The 27948-nt window shown below is 39.6% G+C and overlaps 1 protein-coding gene across 1 annotated transcript; it reads right to left on the reverse strand.

Moving 5' to 3' along the window:
* Positions 1-1020: 1020 nt before the first annotated feature.
* On the reverse strand, positions 1021-27795 carry LOC109035547 (polypeptide N-acetylgalactosaminyltransferase 13). Its single transcript, XM_019049216.2, has 11 exons — positions 27087-27795; positions 18154-18263; positions 11305-11485; positions 9436-9605; positions 8411-8578; positions 6039-6249; positions 5225-5342; positions 4574-4754; positions 3909-4051; positions 3215-3490; positions 1021-2538 (listed from the first exon to the last, which is right to left on the reverse strand). The coding sequence occupies exons 1-11, from the start codon at positions 27230-27232 to the stop codon at positions 2398-2400; spliced, it is 1845 nt and encodes a 614-aa protein (XP_018904761.1). The 5' UTR covers positions 27233-27795; the 3' UTR covers positions 1021-2397.
* Positions 27796-27948: the final 153 nt, after the last annotated feature.

Consider the following 27948-nt stretch of genomic DNA (forward strand, 5'->3'; position numbering starts at 1 on the left):
TAAAGAATTTTCAAGAAAGGATACAGTACCGCCAAATGACGTTTTATTTGACAGTACTGTACTGCCAAATTACCACTTCGTTTTCTATATGGGAGAAAAATTTAAGAAAATGACAGTAGCAATGAAACCTTGCAAGGGATTAAAATGATCTGTTATTGCAAAAATAATAAATACAGAGAAAAAATTCTAGAATTCGTATAAACTTTAAGTTAAGTCTGGACCTATCTAACGATTCAGAGTTCATTTAGGCATTGATTCAGCCGGAAATTTGACAAAAAGTCGCCCAAAGCCATAGCAAGAAATTATTTTTTTCAAATTTCAATTTAGGGCTTAGTTTTCTCATAATATGCTTAAGAACGGAGGCTGTTGATGATGACTCAAAACGAGGGCATTCGCCGTGTTCACAATCCTGAGTATATTTGGGCATGGATTTAGCTGGAAATTTGACAATAGGTCGCTTAAATCCATAGCTGAAAACGATTTTTTTCCAAATTTCAAGTTGCCTAGTTTTTTAAAATTTCACCTTTAACTGTCCTCAACACCTGCATTCGCTCTGCAGTGCTACCACCTTCTGTATTTTCTCTATGCAGCGACTCAGGGATAACTCAGCGGTTCCAATTCTGACTTCAACAGTGCGTCTTTAGATGGAATCAATTTGATTATCAATAAAAGATGTGAAAAATTTTCAATGAATAATTTTGTTTACGAAAAAAGGGAGGGGAAGGGGATAAAACAACAAAATCTGAAACGAACACTACCCCTTTACCAAGTTTCGTAAATTGTACTGATGTAAAGCGCCTTCACGGTGCCCGGCATATTTCAAGCCACCCTATCAGAAGCATCGTTAATGGTATGACGCATATTTGAAGGCGATCTTGAAAAAAATTCTCCGAGCTGTTCTCGCAGAGGGCACAGACGCGATGCAACACTTGCATTGCCCCCAAGATACCTGTTGTAGATTGCGTTTCTTGACTGGTTTTATCACAAAAGTTTGCAATAATGATATTGTTGAAAAAGAAATATAATCTAGAAATAATTTATTAAAAAATAGACAAAATTGAAACATAGACAAAAATAATTCTACACTTTCAATGATTTCCAGGTACTTACTTGTGCTTTAAACAAGTTTTGGAGCAGTATCATAAATGAGTATTTCTTTTGTTCAAAAAATTTGTAACATAATGTAAATTGCAGTAGAAAAACAATAAAAAAATTGTCACATTTTGAAAATAACAGTCTTTTGCTTGAAGTCAGATCTTACCATGTTAACTAGTATCAACTAATTATTTACAGTCAAATAACATAAACTTTCTGGGAAAACCTGATTGTAAATACTGAATGAGTGTGCCCATTATTTACTTATCCCAAAAAATGTGTATTTATTTATTCCTGACATACACTCAACACTTCTGGGATGGACATCAAAATGTTCTAGAGATATCCTGTTTTATAAAAACAAACAGAATTGTAATGAACATTATTTTTAGTAACAAACAGATCAAATTTCTAATTAAATAGCATTAATTGCAACAATATGTCTGCTTTACATTGTATAAAAACTCGATCAAACGTAAATAATCAGTTGAAGTATTTTTAAATTCTTTCATGCATTCCGAAATCGAGAGAATCTTTTCGATATGTTCCTTTCACCATGAAAATTGAAAAGTCCTATTGACTGAGAAAGTAAAGTTTGGAGCGATCAACAGAAAAATTTCTTGCACAAAATCACACAGAAAATAAGATAAAATAATGGCAAATAATTGCATGAGTATTGATGTTGAAAAAATAAGTACATACAACAGGAGAAGAGGCCAAATTTTAAAAAGTGATAAGATGAAATATGAACCACCATCCAGGATTAATTTCAGGCATGGAAACTCTCATCACAGGAAAAAATAAGAAGGAAGAAAAAATCGCTCCTTCCTTCATCTCATTGATAAAGTATGAATCCTACCAAGACAAATTCACAGAGGTCAGTCATTCTTGTGGACGGGTTTTGAGACCCTACTGCGCACTGATGGTAGATAGTTTAAACATAATTGTGTAATTGTTGAATGTAATGTATTTAGGTGCCTGTGCACTCTGAAACAATGTTTAACATAAGAAGGAACTATCAAATCATTCTTTCTTGTGTGAATGACTAAAGACATAGAATACGCGATCCTCCTCAAAGTCCTAGTTACTTTGAGGGGTGATAAATAAAAGTAACAATGGAGTGTATAAACAATTTTACAAACGTCTTTACAAAATAAGCTTTTGGAGGTTGTTCGGTTTCAATAATCTACAATAATTTAAAGTATCAACAAGGGTAAATATTTTTTATAACAATAAAGAAACTGTAGCAATTAATCAAATGAAATGGACGGACTTGAAAATCAATCAGCTAGGCGAGAGGAATTATTTCCAAGGCACAGGTAAAAAGGCCCAACGTTGACTGTGGATTGTTTGACACTCCGTGACAAATACATCTTGAGGACTAGATACAACTTCAGGAATATCTAAGCACATTCCACTATCAGCATGTTCCAGCTGCTGCGTCTGTTAAGGTGGCAATAAAATAGTAAAATACCATTAAAACAAAGTGATGAACAAGTAATATTTTCAGGAATGAAAAAGAAAAAAGTATATAACCGTGTACTCTCTAGTTTACAGTAGACTCTGGATCATCCGGCTTTGTATTATCCGGACTCTGGATCATCCGGCTTTGTATTATCGGACTCTCGATTATCCGGATTGATTTTGCAACCATGTAACTTGAAAAAAGTAGATATGGTCGACGTTATAAACTGGGTGGCACTTGCCTGGGATAAAATTTCACCGTTGACTCTGCTGAAATCCGGATTCCCTTATTATCCAGATCGGGCCCGGCACCAACTAGTCCGGATAATCCAGAGTCTTCTGTACTTTAAAAAAATAAATAAATAAATAAATCATGCCCAAATCAAATAAATGATACAAAGCGCTCAGTACATAAATGCTATTCAATCCTGTTTATGTTTAGTATTCATCTAGACATGTTGAAAATGGAACTAGTGTTCACTTTCAACTGCAAATTACAGAGGAGAGTTCTCCTCTTTATTGGGGTCTACATGTGCTCGAACCTTGATGAAAGCTTTACTTTTCTCTTTGATACTTCAATATAATTGAAAACAATGACGTTAAATTTTTTAAAGATTGTAAGATGCAGAAAAAAATCATAAGAGAAAATTCTTACTTTCTCATTGTATTTCCAACGCTGAGTGGGTAAAAATGAACACGCCACAAATCGTACCCCAATTTGTGTCTGCTCATTCTCACGAGGTGGCACGTCAAGACAAACAGAATCATCAGTTCCAATAAAAGACTCTCCTTGATCCTTCACAAAGATTTGCGTCAGAGAGGGTGTGTCACTTTTAATGCAAGGCTCAATAATGGCTGGACCTACTGGCTGGTTTAGACTTCCTTTCCCGGATGGTTTCTTCAAGCATTTATTTGATGCAATATGCTGAATCTGAAAGTTCAGGTGAAAGCCATAGGTGAATTAATGAAAGTTTTAAGTCTAAATTAATGAAAAAAAATGTAGAGAAAATGTAAGATTTGAAGCAGCTCTGCACAAAATTGGCTCTCTTGACTATTTTGAATTATATCCTCTAACTTTGAGGCTCAGAAACAAAATTTCTCCAAGGCTACACATTATTGCAACTTGGAGTGTTGCGTAAAGATTGTGATTGTAAATTGGCAACTGTTTCACAAGAACAATTACCGCAATCAATGAGATAAAAAGAAAGTTATCAGTGATCTACAGCATGAAAGGGACTAAATTCTTCAGGAATGTCATTAGGTGTATCACAAAAAAGAAAGTTACTTGAAAATGTCTCCAATTTTTCAGGGATGTAAGTAAAAAAAGACAAGAAAGAGAAAATCCATACCTGTCCAAAGAACCGATTATCTTTGGGGAAAAAATGCTGGGGCCAAACATTATCCAAATACCAACTGAAACTTTTACATTTCAGTTTCTCTCTAAGGACTATTCTTTGTCTAATAGCTTGCTTGTCACGCAAGCTGGCAGCTTCTAAAAATGTAAACACAGACCAAAAAACTATTGTTAGAAATGTAAAACACACAGATATTCTTGGGTAGGGCCGGCTTTCCCATTAGCCTGGTCCTCATGGACTTGTTCCGTCAGAGAGTATGATAGAGCCAAAGTCATGACAAGCGATGTTATTGGTTACCAAAAAGGCTTACCACTTCTTCTCATGATGATTCAATTTTTATTCTCCACAAATGAACAAAATCATGTATATCTTACACGTAATTCAATACTCAAAATTATATCCATTTGTTATACTGCATTGTTCTTCCGATACCCTTTTTCTTCTTTCCTGAATTTGAATTTCATTAGCATTTTTTAAATGTAAAATTATTTTTTTGATAAATAAATTCTGAACTAAACCCTTTTTTTTTCTATATCAGGCGGACAACGTGAACATCTGATCAACAACAGATCTTAAATATTCCAATTTGTCTAACAATTATTGTGGTTGAGCAAAATATTACTTCATATCTTAACTGCAGTATATACGAGATCACTTACCGGGATTAAATTTAAAATAAAATTCTTTCCATTCATCCATCCAAATTAATGCAACTCTGGCTAAGTTTGTAAAAAGAATGGACGTGACACCACCAGGAAAAGAATAAGGAGATGACTTTCGAAACAAGTGGCCAACATGTGAGCAAGGAACTATTTCAATACTCCCTCCACACTGCCATATCTAAAAAGCATGAACAGAGAGATAATAATCGATAATACAATTGGCTAACATGGTGGACTATCGATCAGAAAGTTTCAATGCCACTAAACGTATGTATGTACAGGGACACAGTTATCAGGTTTTCGCGAGGTAGGTAAAGTTTTTGCTGTGCGTTACCTGCCAGTCAGCCAAAATGCAGGAGAGACCAAAAAATCGGATAACAAGAAGAGTTGTACAAGGACAGTAAGGTTTTAATGGATGTTTAAATCAAGAGGGACTGGTAAGCTCCTATTTAACTTCAGAGACGTCGAGAAATTGCCTATACATGCAGAGCGAAGGCGAACATGTGAACGTACTGAGGACGCCTCGCCGGTACATGCAGTGAAGTGACGCAAAACGTCTAACAGTGTAAGGTGAAATAAATGAAAATTATGATAATTTTTTGCTCTTTGAAACTTAATTTTTTGTACAAAAAATGTTGACTGACTTACTCTAAAAGACATCTCTAGATTCTCACCACCCCAAATTTTCATCTCTTCGTCGTAGCCTCCCATTTCGAAAAAATAATTTTTATCCATAGCAAATAAACCTCCAGCCATTGCCGGAGTCCTGCAATAAAGAAAAAGAAAACCATAATGTCAGGCATAATGGAAATTTTGATAGGCATAATAGAATGTAAAAAAAGTCAATAACTACAGCAATCTGATTAGTACAACCTCTTAAAGAAGAACAATTGAGAGTGTCACTTGAATTTCGGTTAGTTGACAACTGAATGAGATACCAGAGGTAATTAATACATTTTTTTCTCAGCAGTAGAGAGAAAATTGAAAAATCTTTCTTTTGAAACTAAGAGAAAGTTTACAGGCTTGGTCTCCCTGGTAAATGATTTCCCTCATAAGAGCGTTAAGCACGAAAAAAGAGAAAAAAACTGTCAAATAATTTCCTAAATTATCCTCAAATTGTACATTTTCTCAGAAATATTCTGTTCGGATAAATTTTTGAAAAGGATCAAAATGCAGGGAATGATTTTTTACCCTAATTCTTTGCATTAAAAAATGTGAAAAATTCTTTTTAATCTTGTTTTTGAAAATGAACTTATTTTCGTCTATTTGTGAATGTGTAACCAGAGACTGTATCATTGCAAAACAGTCACCGATAAAATGAACATCAAAGAACATATTTTTAATAGAATAGAATAAAAATAATATTTTGAGGTGGACTTAAACGTATTTTGGATTGACTTAGCTCTCTATGAGCAAATATTGAGGTAATTTCGAAAATATTCAAACCAAACTTAGGACTTACTTGAAGGGTGTTGTGAGATCTTGTCTCCTCTTAGAAAGTTCAGATCCTCCAAGAGTGTACCACCGGAAATGAAGATCCCAGTTGAAAGCACCCCAATGAAGCTCAAAGCTGCGTATGTACGCAAAAGACTCATCACTAATAATATCTATCACAGGACAAACAACTCGCGTTCTATCTTCGTGCACTCTTTCTACAAGACTTTCCAACCACCCTGTAAACACACAAAGTTGATGTTTGGAAATATGTAAAAAAACAAACATGTCATGGAATGTTATAGGCATGGTCAATTGGTCATGCTCATGATCAATTCTAAATTAAAGAGATACGCCAGCTGACGAACTTTGGAATCACATTTTGCGTGTGCTTAAAACGGCCGTTCATTCTCAGTTTTAGTTATATTCTCGTTTCCTGTTTTCTTTTTTTCGGAATTTTTGACCCCCCCCCCCCCCATAACGCTTTGTGATGCAGGTCCTATATCACGTAAAAACAAAATTGCGTAACGCTGTCTTCGACCCCCCTCCCCCTAAAAGCGTTACGTAATTTATGGATGGCCCCTTAATTTACGTTTAAAAAATAATACACGAGCGGAGACTTGCAACGTCGCGTCGCAATCGGAGTGACGCATTTTCCGACTCCAGCGACACTACTGTAATTCTAAATAACTGCCACAGACAAACGGACGTTTTCGCACAAGGCCCAAGTAGTACAGATTGCAATAAGTAGCAATTACGTTGTAAAAATATTGCAATTCCACTGAGTGCTGTGTGTGTTGCCTAGCTCCTATTTGAAGGGGCCCCGTTTATCGAAACTTATTGCAATAAAATTGAAATAAGTAAGTTGCAAATTTTCAATGCGTTACATATTGCCTATCTTTCTGACACATGAAGATTCTCATGGAATGGAGTGGAGTGGAGTAGATTGGGTTTTTTCATGGATTTTCTTTGTCGATTCTGTAAAATCTGCATAAATCGACGAAATGATGTAAAAATATTGCAATTTCATGGTAAAGAAATTACAATTGTATTGAAATCAAATTGCAATTTAATTACAATATTTTCGTTGCACTTTGCTACTTTGGGGCCGGTCGAACTTATGTATGGCGCGGCCTCAGCGCGTATTTCGTACCCTGGAAATATTAGAACGCATGACAGTCAACATCTGAGCTCAGATTCGAATCCCTCGTTGAAAATCAGTGGGAAACCATGTGTGCCGCGTCAGAATCGCATTCGGGGAAGGGTATGCACTGGTTCCTCTACATCGACGTGGGTGGTCACTGGGTCAGGAGTGAAGGAGACAGATGATAAGTACATCAGTTCTCGGAAACGAAATCAAATAGTCTAGTCCCTGGCGCTTCCGCAAATTCCTCAGCGATTGCGGCGCGGCACAAAGGATGTGAGGTAGCACCAGACAGAGTGGCGACAGAGCCTTCGATGAAAGGTGCGGGAGGGAGGGGAAGCTCCGCGCGACTTGTAGTTCACTGATGCACGAAAATGCACGAAGCGCAGTCTTGTAGGCGCTATGCGTTTTACGCTGACCGCACCGTGTTTGGCGCGATGCGTGAAGTATTCATGCATCCTTGTAGGCGCTATCCGTTTCACGCTGACCACAATAACCGCACTGTGTGCGGCGCAATGCGTGAAGTATTCATGCATCCTTGTAGGCGCTATCCGTTTCACGCTGACCACAATAACCGCACTGTGTGCGGCTGCAATGCGTGAAGTATTTCGTGCAGTCTTGTAGGCGCTAATATGTGTTACATGCCGATTGCCGCGCCGAGGGCTTCTCCTTTTCATCTCAAGTCCTCGTCATCATTTTCTCCCTAAGTCGCGCCGTTCCAGGACTAATTGCGTGTTTGGTTTCTCTCTTAACTCGACTAATTAAAGGTGCTGTCTCTTGTAGTATCACTGAAAGACGACAAAATTAGAAATTACTATACTCTCAGGAAATGAGAGATTTTGTAGCCTTTTCTCGTTTGTAATTTTTTTTTCTAAATCCGATTTTTTTTTTATGCCTACATTTAAAAAATTGCAAAATTTGCCGCCATGGGCCGCGGCCCATGTGGATACCCCCTTAATCCGGCCTTGCGTGTTTACGGTGTGATTTTTTCTCTTTTCTTGCACGCTAGCTGTTTCAAATTTTTGCACCTATTCACGTTTCTAAGTCAAAGAATCCTTCAAGCTAAAAAAAAAAAAAAAAAAAAAAAAAAAAAAAAAAAAAAACAAAGTTTAGAATGATTGAAGGAAATGGAGAAAAATCAGAGTAAAATAGTTAATTATAAATTAATCCTCAGACTATAAGACTCCTCAGACTCCCCAAGACTCAAGTCTTTGCTTGAAGAGCTTCAATTCAACTGAAAAAAATAAGGAAATTACCTATGGTGCATTCACAATGAGCATCAAGAAATACTAGGATTTCACCAACTGCTTGTCTGGCTCCCAACATTCTTGCTTTGACTAGCCCAATTCTCTCACTGGACCGCAATACTCGCGTAGGCTTAGGTAGTTTCGCAACATATTCGTCTAGAGGCTGCTTTAAAAAAGCTGAAATCAGTGATAATAAAAAATTATAAATGTTGAACGTTATGGCGACGAGGAAATGCATCATCACCATCATTAATATAAGAGTGGAAAGAATTACCTTTTAGTCGATTCCACCTTTTTTCCTAGGCTAGGTTGGGAAAAGTTTCTTTCGAAGTACATTATCATTTCCACCTAATAATCGCCGTCGGAGCCGAAAATGACCTTATTTTACAAAAAAAGGGGGGGTGAAGGTCTTTCAAACTGGAAGAGCGACTTTTTTTTTTTGTTGTTAATTTTATTTTCTGAGAAATTGATTTGCGCTAGAAAAAGACACGATCATTTTGGGCTTCAGCGTAGCAAAAATTAAGTGGGTAAAATTAAGACAATAAAGTTGGCTGCAGGTCTAGACATAAAGCCAATAAGCCATCAGGAAAAAAAAAAAAAAAAAATAAGACAACGGGCGCTAGATGTGACGGCGAACGAGTCACCATGAGGATGCTTTTACAGTTCTGCCATGCGGAGTAAAAACGTCGTAAAAACATTCGAGCGTTGCCAGATTTTTTCCTTGAGACTATTTATTTTTGAAGAAAGCCACGAATGTTTTTCTTCGGAATTTTCAGACTTGCGTTGCCAAATTTTCTCTTTGAAACTACTTATTTTTGAATGTTTTTCTTCGGAATTCTCAGACTTTTCAGATCAAATTACGAGCGAAATCCTGTGAAAAATTGGAAGAGAAATATTCACCAACTCCCCTGAAAATTCGTGCATTGTCGAAGGAAATTTGGCAATGTCCGATGGCTCATACGGCGTTCTTACTCAGCGCGGTAGAGTTAGTGGGGGATAATAAGCTGGAGCTGATGTCCATGCTCAGTGCTCACCTCTGGTGCTGGCATCGTCAACGAGGATGATTTCTTTGAGGAGATGTCCCGGCGTCCGATTTATCACACTGTGCACTGTCCTCAGGAGCGTTGACCACGCTTCATTGTGCAGGACAATTATGACCGAGCTGCTCGGCAGATTCGATACGTCCACCGCTCTACTTAAGCACCTACAAAAACATACGAGTCTCCCAGTATTATCCATCTTATCGTCGCTTCTCTGACGTAAGGGCGTGTCTCAATTTTTGCATGAGCCGCGGATAGCATACAGTTGCACAGAGAGCAAGGCTCATGCAAAAATCGAGATACGCCCTTTACGTCAGAGAGGCGACGTTATGTGCGAATTCTTAGTCGTTTTCTGAACAGCCTCTTTCCCGTGGAGGGCCTCACAAGATTCACTTTGTGAATTCAGGTTTGTCACCAAATCTAGAAAATGAAGTTCCCTGACATTTCCCTGATTTTCCTGACAAATGGTGGAATTCCCTGACAATTGAAGATACGCCAAATGGTCAAAAGGACATAATTAAAAATAGTATTTGTGCAAAATTTGTTGTTCGAAACGCCAAACCCATTCTAGAAAACAAAAAAAGATGTTCAACAATTTTTCCCTGACACTTCCGTCATTTTCCCTGACATTTCCCCAGGGTTTCTCTGACTTTTAAAAATTCCCTGACATTTCCCGGTTTCTCCGGTATTCCCTGACTGTGGGAATTAACCCTGTGTGATGCGAAGGAAGACTAAAGGAGGTCTTCGACATAGCACGATAAAAAAGATAATTTTCACGAGTCGCGTGTAAACTTGAACAGTGTAACTTCGATGATTGATCCTTCCATCGAAATACTATCAGAGTGCCTACTAAAATTTCATTCCTGATTTTACTGATACCTTCCTGATTTTTTCTGAAATTTCAAATGAAATTCCCTGACTTTTTGCACGAATAAATTGACACTTGTTTGATTTTCCAAACCTATACATCTTTGGTGAATTGAATCAAATGTTTCACTTTTGTACGTGCTAAACTGCATGCAGTTGAAAAATGCTTGGCGTACTCACAATCTCCGGACCCATTACTGATTTTCCTGATGACGTCGAATTTCCTGATATTTTTCGGTTTTTACTGACGGTGAAAACTGGACTATGCGTTACTGGACTAATGACCTTTACATATCGACGGTGCAAGTCGGCAAATAACTCGTACGCGGTGTCTGAAAATCTCCGCCTCTATGTTGTTTTTTTTTTTTTTTTTTTTTTTTTTTTTTTTTTTTTTTAAAGGAGAACAAATTGACATCATTCCTTGAAGTTTTTGCAGAATTTCTTTCGCACAGGGGAGAAAAATCACGGTAGTTTTAAAGAATTGCCGTTGAGTAGTTTTCCGTTTAAAAAATAAAGTATGACAGGAAGTCTGCGACGTCGCAAACCGAGTTATGTGATTGCCGACTAGCACCGTCGATTATACAGTAATTATCACTGAAAAGGAAGTCGGGAGAAATTTTTGCGATCACAAGAAAAATGCATTTAATTTGGGACGGGGTGGGGGTCTCAGGGCCTACTTGGCAGAATGGCCGACAGAAAACTCCTGTCACAGGAGCGGGGTGAGAACTATGCCAGCAAAATTATCAAGGACTGGACTGCTGAAATTGCTCATTATCCACCCCAAGATGATCAAAAAGGATGTTGCAAGTTGGCAACACTGTTTTTCCTCCATTTAAGTATATTATAAATATCAATCACCAGAATCGATTATTTTACGTGCATTTAAATGGAAGAAAAACAGTGTTGCCAACTTTCTAGAATCGCCACTGGAGATGATTGGCTAAGATCGTTGTCAAAAAATCTGGCCTGTAAAAAAAAGAGGGAAAAAACACTTACTTCTTCTTCCTAACATCTGGTAACGACCTATTGAGAGGTATACGGTCACTGGCCATCAGGTTAAACCTGTTGATATGGTACAGTTGCTTCATTTTTTGAGACAAGTGTGGCGGAATGAATACTGGTTGCCCGTTTAAACCCTCCCTTGGTTTTGGTTCAAACATGTTTGTGTTCATCAGCTCTGTGTCAAGAGAAAAAAGTAAAAAATAATGAAAAAGAAAGAATCAACATTTTATCATACATACTGAAGATAAAAACATTACTTTCCACACGTGTAAATAGATCAAAACACATACCGTTGGAACAGTTTTTTCGACTGACAAATGTGAAAAATGTGCGTCTGACAGCAAGAGAGAGTGTCGAGACTCACCTCAAAAAGCAGAAATCCCTGAATAAAGGAAGTCTTAAGAAGAAACATATACATGCTTTTTCGTTAACGCCTCAACTAATATTCTGTGCGAGGACCTTTAGGCCGGCGTCCAAGATTGTTATTTGAGAGGTTTGCACTTGAACATCAAACGTACACTTCCACAAGATGGGGAGACCAAACCTTCCAAACCAAGGATTTTGTGTGAATCTTTCTCAGATACCTAAGTGTCTTTTATTTTGCAATTTTGCGGACCGGTAGCGTTGTAGGTAATGCATTTAAACAATGAATTAATTTGCCGGAAAATTGACAATGTTCCGATAAAAATCAGCAATAGTCTCCTTTCGTCGGCACAATAGGCGACGCTGGAATTAAGTTACAACAAGTCAAGCTCCCTCAGTTAGTGTCGAATGCGACGAACATCAAACGAATTTCATTATAACGCCTGGATACAACTATTCGAACTCCACGGATGTCCGTGTTGCATACGCACGGAGTTGAAGGCGTTTTGGTTCTCCATCACACACCACTTCACCCGCAGCGCAGCGCGGCGGCGAACCAAAACGGTAGAGCGCATATAATTCTAGTTTCGTACTACGGAGAAGACACAAAAAGTTGCTCTACAAATTATGTGAAGCATATCGCTCTATCAAAACTGAGGCAGAAACACCCTGGTAAAAATTGGCAGTAGAGTCTGTGTTCCAAAATACGATAGACCTAAAGCCGGCTGTAAGATTTTCAATAGCTTCTAGCCGGCTGCACAATTTCTTATAGCCTTTTATAGCCGATGGCGATTGAGCAACAGCCAGGCGATAAAGTGTATGCTAAATGTTACTAATTACGGATGCTAGGACTTAGTGAGTTTTTGAGCTACCGCTCTATTTTTGGGCCGTAGTATCTTGATTTATTTTGCGCGGAAAGCTCCGTACTTTTGAAGGATGCCTGCCATTCATAATATGTTGGAGCGCCTTTAATGTCGTATGATACTGTGCAATACTTCTGGTGTGAAATAATTGCTTCAATCGCCGTGGCACGCTGCGGCGAGGCGGGCGGGCAGCCAGCGCGAGAAGCGCCTTAGCGCCTACAAACGTAACAGGGATACTTCACGCATTGCGCCACGCGTGAAGTATCCCTGTTAGGTTTGTAGGCGCTGGTGCGCGCTTATCGCTGGCAGCACGCCGCGGCCGCGAATATCTTCTACAGGATAAAAATTCTGATTTTAGCAGCCTGCAGCAATCTTAAAAATGAATGACAGTAAAAAATACTACTGACTTATGTTAGTGTGAACCCTTAGCAGAAGGAAAATGACATTTTTTGTGATAAAAAATGTTCTTGGGAAAATGGGGTTTTTGCCGCTAAAAAAACCACTGTGCGCCGCTCCGCTCTGTGTTAGGCTCCAATATAATCTTGCGAAGTCAGCGTTTTTCAACTCATGATTTTGAAATGTTTGCACATCCTGTATGGATTATTTTCATTTTAATTGATGAAAAAAAATATGTATTAAAGGAAAATATAGTGTGTGTTTTGTGAATATTATGGTGGTTCTGTATCAAACTTAATGATTTCCAAAGCACACGAATTTCTACACAATTTCTTATAGCCTTTTATAGCCGATGACTATAAAGTGTAAAGCCCGGCGATAGGAACTATAGCCCGGCTGCATACTTTTTTATAGCTTCGTAGAGCCCGGCTATATGATTTGCTCCGCTTTCTACAGCCAGCTATATGATTTTCTATTGCCTTCTTTAGCCGGCTTTAATAATTCCTGGTGTTTTGAGTTGGTATTTCCTATCGCCAATTTTTACTAGGGCAAATTGCTCATATCCCACGCATGTGTGGAACTATTCCGTGGGTACCACCTAGTTGATGTCTTTGGTATGTAAACGAAGGATTGAGGCGCTCTATCATTTTGGATTTCTCAGGATTCTTTTCTTTTTTCTTTTTCATTTTGGGATTCTCGCTGTACAATCCGCTGCTGCCGCGCCTCGCAGCGGGTGTCGTGCCAGGTGATGAGTGCCTGGAGAATCAAAACGCCTTAACTTCCATACGTATGCAACACGGACATCCGTGGGGCTCGAATAGTTGCATCCAGGTTATTATGAAATTGTTTGTCGCACGCGGCATTAATCGAGGGTAGTTTTTTTCACAGCTCAACTTACTTCCAGCACCACTCATTGTGCCACTGAGGTAAACTATGACTGATTTTTATCGTAAAACTGTCAATTTTCCGAAAACTACTTTGATTGTTTAAATGTATTACGACATTTGTTGTTTTATTATAACATGGACCTCCTAAAATATGGGCTGCGGCTCCACACTTTCTGACCTAAGAACGACGAATGTGGCGGAGCCTTTTGATACTTCAAGAATATCTTGTCGATGTCTCAACATATTTAATGTGGAGGAGTTTAAAGGAAATACGGTTAGAAATACATACCGTCTACCGAGAAGGCCACGGGCTAAATTTTGTAAGACAAATGGGCGTGTATAAATATTCTAAGAATAAATATGTACATTCTGAGAATCCTCATTGTTGGGCGGTGCATTTTCGGCTCGCCGTTAGATGTTGCATTTTAGAGCAAGAGGGCCAACATATTTGGCTCCAGGGCTTTTCATTTTAACAACTTTAAAATAATGCAAATTAACTCAGATAAATCATTTACTCGCTCCTTCATCAAGCATTTCTGACGATGCGAAAAGTTTGCCCTCGATGGAACTTTCAGTTTAAAAAAGAGAGGATGTCCTACCTTTCCGAAAAGGAATGTTCGGAGGCCAATAAAGGAACGAGTGAGTTCATCGCGGTATCGTTATTACTGGCTTTCAGTTCATTTAATTTATTATTAACATTGTTATTACAATTTATTTATCCATTTTACTTAGTTATTAGATCCATAGTTTCTGGGTTTTTTTTTTTTTTTTTTTTTTTTTTTTTTTTTATTACATAATTTTACTTATTATTTATCTATTAGATATTAATGAAGGGCCGAATTTTAAGTTTTTGCCGACAATAATATCTATTTTGGAAAGTTTGTGCTCACTGACGAAATTAACTCAGGGTTACTGAAACAGGCTGATCAAAAATACGTACTTTTACAGTACTTTTTCAGTGCCTTATCAAAAAATTCAGTACCCCCTCTCCGTACTTTTTCAGTACCTCCATTAGACGAAATTCGAGAAATTTCAAAAATTTGAAATTGCGTCAAAAGTGACAAAAAATTTAAAAAAATTCCGGACCTTTTTGCGGAATTTCTGCACTTCTTCAGTACTTCCGGACCGCCCTTAAAAAATCAGTACTATTTCCAGACTTGTAGACACCCTGTAACTTCATTACGCGATATTAGCAAATACTTCACACATCAACCATCCCTACCAGTCTTCATTAAGACTCGAAGATATGGTTGGAGATAAGAGGTCAAAAGGAATCGTGGCTGGCTACTGCACGCAGGGTTTATTAAACGATGAACGAGTTACTTAGTGTGTGTAAACGTAATACAACGAACTGAATAGGATTGGACGCTGCCTAGACGGCGCGCGTAGCCACCGGATTCCCACGGTTCGAGCGAACGCGCATCGAACTTTTGTACCGAGTCCATTAGAAAACTTGGTCTGTGAGATCGGCCGCTTTGAGAAAGCCGTATAAACTTACACGGCGGAAAATCTAATACAAATGAAAACAAGCGATAGGATTATATATCGCCTGCGATTTCTATCCTTTAAACGGTTGGACAGATCCATAAAAAGAGTTATCAGTATTTTTACACAGGTTTAAATGGGAGTTTTAATGCACTGAAGAAATGAAAGAAAGATCAATGATGAGCGTTGAACGCCTGACCAACAGAGAGCGTTAGTGATGAGATACTCAAGTTAGATCCCCTTTACACGGCCTCGCGTTGCCACACTCGTTTCCAAATCGACTCTGCTCCGTGATGGTGTAGCTGTAGAGGTTACCGCGTGGCGCCGGGCGCGACCGCACGAGAGATGAGAGCAACGAGGATTCCCTCTTTATAGGATGGTAGATTATACAGGGTGTCGCAGGATTAAGGGCGAATATTGAAGGAGTCGATTCTTCGAGTCAAAAAAAGACGTTTTAGACATATAACTTTTTTCCAAAAACGCTTCCCCTGGGGGCCACAGCCCCCCGAAGTTGGAGAAAAAAAATCGCCTTTTTAACACTGTGGCAGTGTTTATTGACCAATATTAATGAAAATTGGCAAATGAGGGTAATTTTTAGCGTTCTTTTCGTTTTTGACCTCCAAAAAGAGAAAACGTATTTTAAGGGGGGTTTTAGGGGGGTATCGAACCTGAAAGTAGCCAAAATTAATGTTTCCAGCGAAAAAAATTGTTTTTTGACGACACCAAAAGATTCAGCGTTGAAAAAGATTGAGATAATGTATTTCGTATTTTCGTTATGACTCATCGTTTTTGAGATAATAGGAATTAAATGGGGGAGGGGGGTGGCCTCCAGGGAAAGCGTTTTTGGAAAAAAAGTTGTACCACAAAAACGTCTACTTTTGACCTAAAGAATCGACTCGTTCAATATTCTTACTTAATCTTGGGACACCCTGTATAGATGGTACGCAATCCGCAACGGACCGTAGCGTGGGTGGATTTTGGAGTCACGGAATCGGCTACGGTTCGCGCCTCAGGCCCTCAGGTTAAGATACGAAGTATCAGAGTTGTAACATTAAATGGGAGTTTGCGTAGAATTTCACGAGAGGAACGCCTCTCAATAAGTGCCTTTAGGAGGCCCCCGAACAAGAGGAATGGAACTCTTGCAGGTGTCAGGAATTCACATAACTCGGTTTGCGACGTCGCAGACTTCCTGTCATACTTTATTTTTTAGAAGAAAAACTATTGAACGGAAATTCTTTAAAACTGCCCTGATTTTTCCTCTCTGTGCGAAAAAAATTCTGTAAAAACTTCAATGAATGATGTCAATTTGTTCTCCTTTAAAAAAATAACACGGAGGCGGACATTTTCAGCCACCGCAAACGAGATAATTATGTGATTGCGAACTTACGTCGTTGATTTGCGCCTTGAGTACTGATTTCTACGTAAAATTTCGCGAGGAAAACGACGGCGCCAATGGCTCTTTTCTGGAACAAACTCCAAAACTCAAAAAGTATTTCAAAATTGAGGCCGCGATGGAGGGGATATCACAAGCTACCTTGAGGGTCCATCTCTATATAAGGTCAATAGTTCCTCATGCAAGGATACGGAGCAAATTAATAGGGTTGCGGGTTGCCGCGTTTTCAGTTATGGGGTCCCCAAACTAAGTGGCAACCCCGACAATGTATTTCGACGGTGAAACTACCAAACCACGTATCTCGTTCGCGGTGTTTAAAAATCTACGCTCACATTTTATTTTTTTGGAGTAGACCAAATTAATATCATTCCTTGAAATTTTCACGGAATTTTCTCCGCACAAAGAGGAAAAATCACAGAAATTTTCAAGACTGGATGTTAAGTAGTTTTTCATTTAAAAAATAAAGTATGACAGGAAGTCTGCGACGTCGCAAACCGAGATACGTGGTTTGGTAGTTTCACCGTCGATTTGCTCCTTACCTTTGGATGAAGAGTTTGACTTGATATAAGGGTGGACCCTCATAGGGTTGCGTGGGCTATCCCCTACATTACGGCCTCAACTTTGAGAACGTTTTTGAGTTTTGGAGCTTGTTCTAAAGAATACCAGCGGCACCATCGTGTTTCTCGTGAAATTTTACTGAGAAATCAGTACTTAAATTGCAAATTCCTGACACATGCAAGAGCTCCATTTGGCTTCGAACATTTTCCCCCTTGTTACAAAAATTCACCTCCACAAGGACGCATGCGAAGTATAACAAGGGCATGGGAGCCAATCACGTTTACAACAAAATTTCCTGAATTTTCCCGAAAAACCTACTAGGAAATGTAACAAAACTATCGGGTGATTCCACAGTAGCAAGACGGGAATTGTCACTAGTTTAGTTTTCACTATTTTCGAACATATGAGACAAATTAATTACAAATTATCGCTGGAAATCATTTATACGAGTAAATTTATATAGATTCATGCGAAAAGTATGAGAAGTGGTATTATTACTATTGAGAAAGATCAGAAAATGGCATATTTAATACGTGTGACCGACATAACGAAGGAAAAAAGAAACAGGTGCGTTAAGCAAAGGGAGAGGAGGGGGTATCTAAAATTCTGAATTTCAGCCTGACGGATGTAGGTACTAGTGCGCGGATGGTCTATTAGCGGATCCAGCAAATTGGCGACGTTGTTCGCCCGTTGAAACCTATCGAAATATATCGATTTTTGAAGGGGCTAGGTGCTCCGACAGGAATTGATTATTTAATATAGGTATAAATGGAGGAAATCTGGTGTTGTCAAATTGCTGGATCCGCCTCTAGTGGTCTCCAGACGACTTACAAGTCATCACAAATGTAAAATGACACCGGACTAATTAGTATGACAATAATAGAAAACCAATGCTTACCTTCCGTAAGATTTGGAGAGGGCCCATCTCCAGCGACATCTCCCAGATAGTGCCCAACGACCACGTGGATACCCTTGCGATCAACATACTGTCGTTGGTCTTTGCCCAATCTGGAATAAAAGAGAGGGAAACATTAAATATATGGGCTCAATACAGCGAACCAAATTCATTTGAGGTTAACGCCCCCCAAAAATGGCCCATAAAGGCTGCAGAATCAGATACTTCGGGGGAAGATGGCGCAGGACAGACTGAAAACTCGCCTCCTCTGAAAATCAGGGTGGGTGGGAAAGAGGGTATACTAGACAAGGAGGGAGGAATAAGAAAATCAGAAAACATTCCCGACGTTACTTCGGAGCAGCCCCAGAAGAATTTTCTTGAGTAAAGATGATAAGATGACTGACAGATTATCAATTCGCTCTTACTACCCTGGTAAAAATTGGCAGTAGGAATCTTTGCTCCAAAATACCATAGACCTACAGCCGGCTGTAAGATTTCCAATAGCTTCTATGGCCGGCTACACAATTTCTTATAGCCTTTTATAGCCGCGATGGCGATTAAGCAACAGCCAGGCGATAAAGTTTAGGCTAAACGTTACTAATTACGGATGCTAGGACTTAGTGAGTTTTTGGACTACTGCTCTCTTTTTGGGCCGTAGTATCTTGATTTATTTTGCGAGGAAAGCTCCGTACTTTTGATGGATGCCTGCCATTCCTAATATATTAGACCGCCTTCAGTCTCGTATGATACTGTGCAATACCTCTGGTCTGGTGTGAAATAGTTGCTTCAAGCGCCGTGGCACACTGCGGCGCGGCAGGCGGGCAGCCAGCGCGAGACGCGCATTGGCGCCTACAAACCTAACAGGGATACTTCACGCGTTGCGCAATGCGTGAAGTATCCCTGTTAGGTTTGTAGGCGCCAGTGCGTCGCCGCTCCGCTTTGTGTTAGGCTCTAATATTTAATCTGGCGGAGTCAGCGTTATTCAACTCATGATTTTGAAAGGTTTGCACATCCTGTATGGATTATTCTCATTTTAATTGATGAAAAAAAATATGTATTAAAGGAAAATATAATGTGTGTTTTGTAAATATTAAGGTGGTTCCGTATCTAACTTAATGATTTCCGAAGCACACGAATTTCTACACAATTTCTTATAGCCTTTTACAATCGATGGCGAAAAAGCAAAAGCCAGGCGATAAAGTGTAAAGCCCGGCGATAGGAACTATAGTCCGGCTGCATACTTTTTTATCGCTTCGTATAGCCGGGCCGTATGATTTTCTCCCCATTCTACAGCCAGCTATATGATTTTCTGTAGCCTTCTTTAGCCGGCTATAAGAATTCCTATGGTATTTTGAAACGCAGCTCTTATCGCCAATTTTTACCAGGGTATCCGGTATATCTGTAAATTCATCTTTAATATCACGGAGGAACAAATCCGGGTGTGATTTCATGGGGCACGGACGCCTGACCGAATCCAGTTGAATATTCTGCGGAAAACCGCCGCGCCGTATTAAAATTCGGACGTTGCAAAATCTCTCTCGCTAGAAAATTCATTTTCGACAACAACTATTGATATTTCCCTTGAAAATTTCAGATACGTAAGATTATATCGCGAATAAAATTTCCGGAAGAATCGGAAGGAAATATTCAAAATTTCCCCTAAAAATTCATCTTTCATTCGTCTTATATGTAGGGAAATCGGCCATGTCTGAAGGCGCATACGGCGTTTTTCCTCAGGGAGGTAGTATTGCCGCGGCCGCTGGCCGATGCTGATTGTACGGGGTGAAGGAGGAATAATTGCAGCGAGTTGGTCGCGGAATGATGAGTTGAATGGAGCACAGTTGGCTGGTCCATTACTCACGAACGTGTTGCTGCCGCTGCTGGCCAGTGGCATGGCGTGCTTTGCGATATATCGATTGATCTGCCGTTTAAACCTATGGAGAAAGATCGATGCTCGGTGTTCGCAACGAACACCTTAATAATCGATTCTTTACCATAACTTCAAATGGAGATACATCGATAGTCGATCATTCACACCTCGCCACTAGAGCCGCCACGGCCATGGCCATAAAGCTGGTCTTGCGTCTTTGCCCAGGTTCTGCGGCCGGCGGCCGGGCCGCGGCCAATCTGCGGAACCGGTGCGCGATGCGACGCGCCACCGCTTCCCTGAATCAACGGACCTCTACACCGCAACAGTTGCCGAATTTTTCTACAACAGAGGCAGTATATTATAGAGACCCCGCACTACTTTACTTCCTATAGTTCCGCTCACTCCGATATTCGCCGATATTCATTTGGCGAATTTTTTGTTCAACAAATTGCTTATCACTCATCGTCACGCGAAAACTAGCGTTATAGACTCCAAACGTACTGCTTAGAATGTTAGGGTGAGGTCTCTAAAATATATTTTCTCTGTTCTACAACCAGTTGAATGTGTCACGCAGTTATTATAACTTTTAAATTGCGGTGTATACGAGGATTTCAAGAAATCAACTCGGAAATGTTCTCCTAAAATAAGGGAGGCGAGAAAGTAAGAAGGGGAAAAAGGTTACGGATGACGTGAGTCTTCTCTTTAGGTAATGACACTTCTGGATGAGACGGATATACGTCGTTTTGTTAAAAGTTGATAAAATCATAATACCAAACTCAACCATTGGGCAAAGACCCAAGAGGAGGATATTACATTTTGTCTAATTTTGTGTGTTGTTCAATTTTCAGGCGGTCGAGTCACTTCCCTCGCCTGTTCATCAAGTGCCGCGCAAAAGCGCGTAAGTTGTTTCGGAAAAGGACAGGAAAAGACGGCAACACAGCAACGAACGGACAGATAGCTGCATTGGTCTATCAGCATCAGCTTAGCCTCTCGAGAACGGTTAGAGTGATCACCGACTCGGAAACGTGTTTCTCATTACAAACGGAGCTTTACACGTTACAGTATGAATTAAGGGAGCGAATAGGTACTCACGACAGCCCGTTGCCGTGCAGCGCACCACGATTTAACACTATAAGACATATCGAACACATTAATGTAAAAACAGTTCATTTTCTACGCAACACATTCACGAATCGAGAACCTTTGGCTCACTCCTCGCGATAGAACTCAACATCCGAAAGTAAAGAAACGATGATTTGAATTGCAAAAACGTCGGAATGAATGAGCCCTTAATCTCGCACTCGAATTCGAGCCTTTCTTCATAAAAGTGGAGAGACAATACCATGTTCTGCCGTAAAAAGTTTAGCCTCAGATTTTAAACTTTCTGCATCTGCTTCAGTCGCGTCTTCTTTTCCGCTAATATCGTCCAAAATTAATCGTGGACATCTTCGGTCCAGGCATGAAGTGTTGTAAAGATTGTAAGTACAACTTACCTCTTAGATGAAGACCTATCCAAAAGCTGTACTGAGCATTTTTCTCAAAATAAGCTCTAAAATAATATTTTTCCGCGTCTTTTTTTTTTTTTTTTTTTTTTTTTTTTTTTTTTTAATGACTTGGTTGTAAGATAATTAATATCCTGTAAATAATATGTGAAAATGAAATCTTGGTCGCGTCGCAAGACTTACAAAGTACTCGTAGATGTCCACAATACAGTGGACTCTCGATAATTCGAAAACCTCGTTAATTCGAAGGAAAGTCCGTTTCTCTTGAAAATCTCTCGATAATTCGAAGAAAATCAATGCATTTTTCTCCCCTCGTTATTTCGAAATTTTTAAGCTGGCGCGGCCCTCTATAATTCGAAATTGCGACGAAAATTCTCTCTGTAATTCGAAGTGTGGGAAGTAAATATGGTCCTCCCTCTATAATTCGAAATAAGACGGTACATTCCCTCTACAATTCGAAGTCAACTGTTTATGTACCTGGGTGTCTGAAAGAGCTGATAGGATTGTCAAAATGTAAACATGTAATTAATAGTTTTAAAATTGAATATATATAATTAATACTTAATAATAACTTAGTGTAATTTTTACCTCCGTAAAGAAATAAACCGATATTTTTGGTTCCTTTTGACGTAAATCCGTCCATTTGCCTCTCTACATTCGAGCCTCTCTTATTCGAAATTTCTCCACATGAATCTCTTTAATTTGAACTCTCTTTATTTCGAAACCTCGCTAATTCGAAGAAAAAGCCGATTCCCTTATTCAATTTCGAATCCACTGTACTAAATTTCACACTTTGTCACTAAATTTTACACTTTTGTCCACTGTACTAAATTGGACGTCTAATAAAAGTCGACTAAAAGAGACAGTTTTTTATTTTTTCGAGACTGAAATAATAATCCAGGAAATATTTAAAGAAAGCACCGAGTCCTCTGAAAATATTCAAAGGAAGCACCGAGGCTCCTGGAAATTGCACGTATCTCCGCTCTAAGCCAAGACCAATCCACACAGGTCAGTCATTCCCGAGGACGAATTTTGGTACTCTACTGCGCAGTGACGTAGTATTGAGTGCATACAATAATGTATTTCTTATGGGAGCACCCATTGTGACGTAGCATTGAGTGCTGCGAGTTAGGGCCGGATGGGGGAGTGGATTTCAAAAAAGCTGCGCAATGACTGACCTGTGTGGATTGGTCTTGCTCTAAGCACAGGGCCCCTTGCCGCTATCATCTCTGAGGGAGCAGTAGCGGTCACACCGTCATTTTTACACGTCGCCACGGGCTTATTGTCATCGATTTACTTTGAATCTTTCCATCACTGAGGCTCGACTATGCTTCACGGGTGGCTGCTTCGAGTAATCATTCGTCTGATACCGTCATTAATTTCATTTCCGATGAGCCGCGCGCGTCAATATTTTGACTTCGCCGAAGAGAGGACTTACCAGTTGTAACGCCGAGTCCACGAGAATTTTCAATTAATTGGCAATCATTTTCCGGTCATGCGTGTACGAATGTCGACGAGGACGGCTTGGGATAGATGAAGGTGTCGGATCTTGATGGGCGAGTATTTAATTTTGACTGATACACGTAGGTGTAGGTTGCTAGCATCAAGAAGGTGTTAGGTTGTTAAGCAGATGTGGAATTTGAGTCGATTTTGCCTCACAGTCACACGCAGCAAAAATATCGCTTCAGGGAGGAAAGAACGTAACTACATTACAATGTTGCCAAATTTTCCCTCGCAAATTGCATTTTTGCCGGGAGAATCTCGGACACTCCTAACTGAAAATTTCACTGGTTATTCTTCACATCTCATGAAAAATCAGAGGAATTTAAGACAAAAAGGCGCAAGTGCTTTATTGTAAAATATTGAATTGTTCGAGTCAATTTTGCGACTCAGGAATGAAAATACGTTCCTTCCTCCGGGAGACGACGAATTAATTGACTGCCTCGAGAAGAACGAAATATGGCTGCACTTACGCGATTTACTTTATTTTTATTAAGCTGTTTTTCCGATTTTTTTTTACATTTGCTATTTCTATATTTGATAAACTAAATTGGTCCGGGTGTCATAGACATTTTTCGAGGGGATGGTCAAATTGAATGTGAAACCTCTTCTGGCCCTATATTCCTAGTCGGCTAAAGAACTAAATTAACTGCAGAGGAAAAGTACGAGGAGCCATACGAGGAAACGCATAGCGCCTACAAGACTGCATGGATACTTCACGCATTGCGTCAAACAGTGCGGTCTGCAACGGTCGGCGGGAAATGCACAGCGCATACAAGCCTGCATGAATACTTCACGCATTGCGCCAAACACAGTGCGGTCGGCGCAGCGGCGGAAGTTAAAATTATTAAACCATATTTATATTCGTTCTTTCATATTTTTTCATTCGTTTGTTATAAATGGAAGGCCTTGTCCAAACAGGGATGGGTTTACGGAACTTAACTTTCGCGTAAAGTTCCGTGAAATTTTGTTAGCGTTGACAGGGCTTTCACAAGAAATGTGCCCAACACGAGTAAACGCATCTCATACACCCCTCCCCCTCTGGCACGTTCACTTAACGAATGAGAAGGGGGCGAAAAATGCAGGCAGCCCATGGGCGGCAAGTAGGTAAATCCGGCCCTGTGCGTAAAAGGATTTGTACGAGGGCTGTCCCAAAAGAAACCGGACTTTTGTCATAGAAGGCGAACCGAGCGTCGCAATGAAGTTTTCTTGAGCTTGTTTGAAAGCTGATAAGCTACTGGGCATGCTTGTTTTTACAGAATGCAAAAATTCGTCTTGGTAAGGAAACTACACGCTTCGGAATAAAGGAAAGTCAAACTCGAGTTGCGATTTTTGTCTTTATTTCAAGAAAAATTTAGATACAACTTAAAAAAAAAAAACCCCAGGTTTTAAGTTAAAAACGTCGTTGCTCTCTTATTCAAATGCTTAAAAATAAGGAAATTAACATTTTAAGCAGCCCACCAAGTCATCACCTATCCCCTTCAAAATACTCGCCAGCTTTGTCGATGCATTTTCGCCACCGTTTCTTCAATTGGGAGAAACACTGTTTGAAATCCTCAGGTTTGAATGGTCGCAATTCCTTCAAGGTGTTCTCTTGAATTTCCGGAATGGTTTGAAAACGTCGACCTTTCAAGGTAGATTTAAGTCGTGGAAATAAGAAAAAATCACATGGAGCCATGTCAGGTGAATAAGGGGGGTGAGGGAGGACACTCATGGCATTCTTTGCACAAAATTCGCCAATTTGGAGGGATGCATGGGCAGGTGCATTATCGTGATGCAGAAACAAGGAATTCTCTCTCCAAAGCTCGGCCCTTTTTCTGAGGACATTTTCACGTAATCGTCTCAGAACACTATTGTAATATTCGCGATTAAGAGTTTCACCTTGAAGGAATTGCGAGTATTCAAACCTGAGGATTTCAAACAGTGTTTCTCCCAATTGAAGAAACGGTGGCGAAAATGCATCGACAAAGCTGGCGAGTATTTTGAAGGGGATAGGTGATGACTTGGTGGGCTGCTTAAAATGTTAATTTCCTTATTTTTAAGCATTTGAATAAGAGAGCAACGACGTTTTTAACTTAAAACCTGGGGTTTTTTTTTTTAAGTTGTATCTAAATTTTTCTTGAAATAAAGACAAAAATCGCAACTCGAGTTTGACTTTCCTTTATTCCGAAGCGTGTAATTTCCTTACCAAGACGAATTTTTGCATTCTATAAAAACAAGCATGTCCAGTAGCTTATCAGCTTTCAAACAAGCTCAAGAAAACTTCATTGCGACGCTCGGTTCGCCTTCTATGACAAAAGTCCGGTTTCTTTTGGGACAGCCCTCGTAATTATTAATAATTGATTAATTAATTAATTACATTGTTATAGGTACAAACAGGTACAAACCGCATAAGTACTTCAAAAAATCTAATCCGTCAAAGTTCAGCAAAAAATCGGTTTTTTCAGGTACTCTGAGCGTTTTTGCATCGTAGATGATGAGAATGACGATGGAAAAGATTAGAGAGAAACAAGTGTATACTTTTCGGGTTTCATACATTTTTGAAGGGGGAGGAAATTCCAACAGCGCTTCACATTGAATGCCGGTTGGATTTCAAGTTCTTGGGCCCTCTGCATGGTTGTGGCGGTAAAATATACTCGGCATAAAATCTCAACGTATGAGATCTGTTTAAAAACTAATTTCGTTTTTGTAAGAACTTGCAACGATGTCTTGAGGAGCCACGCCACGAAAGTCTACGTTTTAGTAAGGAGCTCCTACGCTCAGAGCTCGCGCCGCGCCTCATCCACCACGTACCGTCCTCTTAGGAACGGAAACTTCATGGAGCATGAAAAACTCACCGAGAAAACAGACGATGGGTAAACTAACAAGCTAGCTTGGAACTGGATGTAGCCTCACAAATTAAAGCACCAACTTCAAACAAAAACTATGTTATAACATGCCTGCATGAAATGTTTTCATTTTCAAAAGGCCGTCAGAGGCACGGTTACCCAGAGCTCCTTAATTTAGCCTTTACAGTAATGATCAAACAGGAACTGAGAGTACTTGCATGTTCATTTCTCTCTCTTTCTTAAGGTGGAGGAGGCACCGCAGAGCAGGGCCGGATTTAGAGGGGGAGGGGGGGCTCGGACCCCGGCCAGCCCATGGCGGAAAATTTAAGGGGGCGGCGAATTTGGCGAGGTTTTTCAAGCATAGGTAGGTATAAAACAATTTCGGATTAAGAAAAAAAATTACAAACAAGAGAGTGCGGCAAAATCACCTTTTGCACCCGGAAGTGGCAAGAAACTGGAACTCGGGTTATGCATTCAGGAAATTCAAGGTTGTAATTGTTGATCAAGAGACTTATTTCACCACTACGGATTGCACTTACTACAAATAGGCTGAGAGAGGGGCATATAAAATGGGCATTTTATTTACTCCTTAACAATGCACCGACACAACCCAGCTGAGGGAAAAATGCTTGTGCACTGCTAGGTGCTTAAGTAGTGCTTATAACCTGGGATGTTTGATTGAAGTAAAGAATAGGATATATTATTTTGCCCCTTGGTAAATGATCATATAAATTACAAAGTGCTCAAATTTGAATTTCTTGTGCAATGCATCAGTAAAGAATTGAATAAAACAAATAAAGTTTTGAAATGTAGACATTGCTGGCTCATCATATGTATAGGGAAAATACAGAAGGTGGAGGTGAGGTAGTCACCTTCAGAAATAGCTATGACATACCCACATCAGGCACAGAAAATAAGGCTAAAGTAAGGCACAGGCATATGCTGTACGTGTCACAACTTTAGGGGTACTCTGATTGGACTTCCTAAGATGTGGAAATGTACCTTTCTCAATGAATCAACACCTCAGTGTATTTTCTCTGAGTTTCGTATGTTGTGACGAACATTACCTCCAAATCGGCACTTCATCAGATTAATTCAATCACTTAGATGGCACTAATGTTGAATAGTGATACGAACAAGACTTGACTTTAGTCCCAACATCCAAAGAGCGAGCTCTACCTTCATCTCCGAGCAACTTGAGAGGTAAATTCAAAAACATCTTGAAAAATTACTGACCTGACATTGACCCAATCATCTCTATAATTTGCAGAGGTGGGGATATCGGCATCCAGATTCCAAAAACCAATGAACATGACTGAAAGAGTGATGGCTAACAAAAGCAGCCATGCTTTCCGGGATCCTCTCCAACGCCAGCACAACATTTCATGTCTACTCTTAAACACCGAGCTCTGAAAAGAGACTCACTCATCCAACACATGAAACATACCTCCACAAAAGGGTATTATATTTTATGGAACCGAGAGGTAAATGAATAACATCCGTTAATTTACGCGTCACTGCAGAAGACAAGAATGATTGATCTTAAATTGAAAATATGTATGCAAAGAGGAGCATAGATGTTCAAGTGTAATGAGAGAAGACTGAAAGAGGAACAAAAACTTAAGTTTCGACTGAAGTAGTATTTCGAAGACAATTGGAGGATATGAGATTTCAACAAATCCTTGTCTCTGTGAAAAAAACCAAGCAGTTGGTCTAACCATTTATATCAACCGGAGTGGCACGAAAGTGGGCGTCAATATCACGGTACGTGATTAAGATAATATCCAGGGCTATTAATTTTCACTTGAAATTACAGCACAAAGATTTAACACAGTAAAAATTGCTGAAAACTGAAAGCTGAAGTCGCGAGCATCGGGAAAATGCAAGAAAGAACTGATAACGCGAGGAAAGTGTTTATAAACAAACTGTGGCACAGCATAGAGTATACAGCACACAGAGAATCATTTGAGCTATGCCATGACTTTATGAAACAGCACTGCTCTCTGGTAAGAATGGGCAAAATTTATCTCAAAGTGCTGCTCTCTGTGAGCAATTGATTCAGTAACAACAGGAGCCTCGCCGCTTCAGTCCTTCTTTA

This window comes from Bemisia tabaci, chromosome 1 (assembly GCF_918797505.1).
Source record: "Bemisia tabaci chromosome 1, PGI_BMITA_v3".
In the NCBI taxonomy this organism is placed as follows: Eukaryota; Metazoa; Arthropoda; class Insecta; order Hemiptera; family Aleyrodidae; genus Bemisia; species Bemisia tabaci.

Excerpts from the sequence above, each read along its gene's own strand:
- LOC109035547 (XM_019049216.2), bottom strand. The coding sequence starts at position 27,232 with ATGTTGTGCTGGCGTTGGAGAGGATCCCGGAAAGCATGGCTGCTTTTG. Across the intron at positions 9,606-11,304 it reads CCAGATGTTAGGAAGAAGAA|GTGCTTAAGTAGAGCGGTGG; the intron begins GTAAGTGTTTTT and ends ATGTTTTTGTAG. Across the intron at positions 4,052-4,573 it reads TTATTTTAAATTTAATCCCG|AAGCTGCCAGCTTGCGTGAC; the intron begins GTAAGTGATCTC and ends TTACATTTTTAG.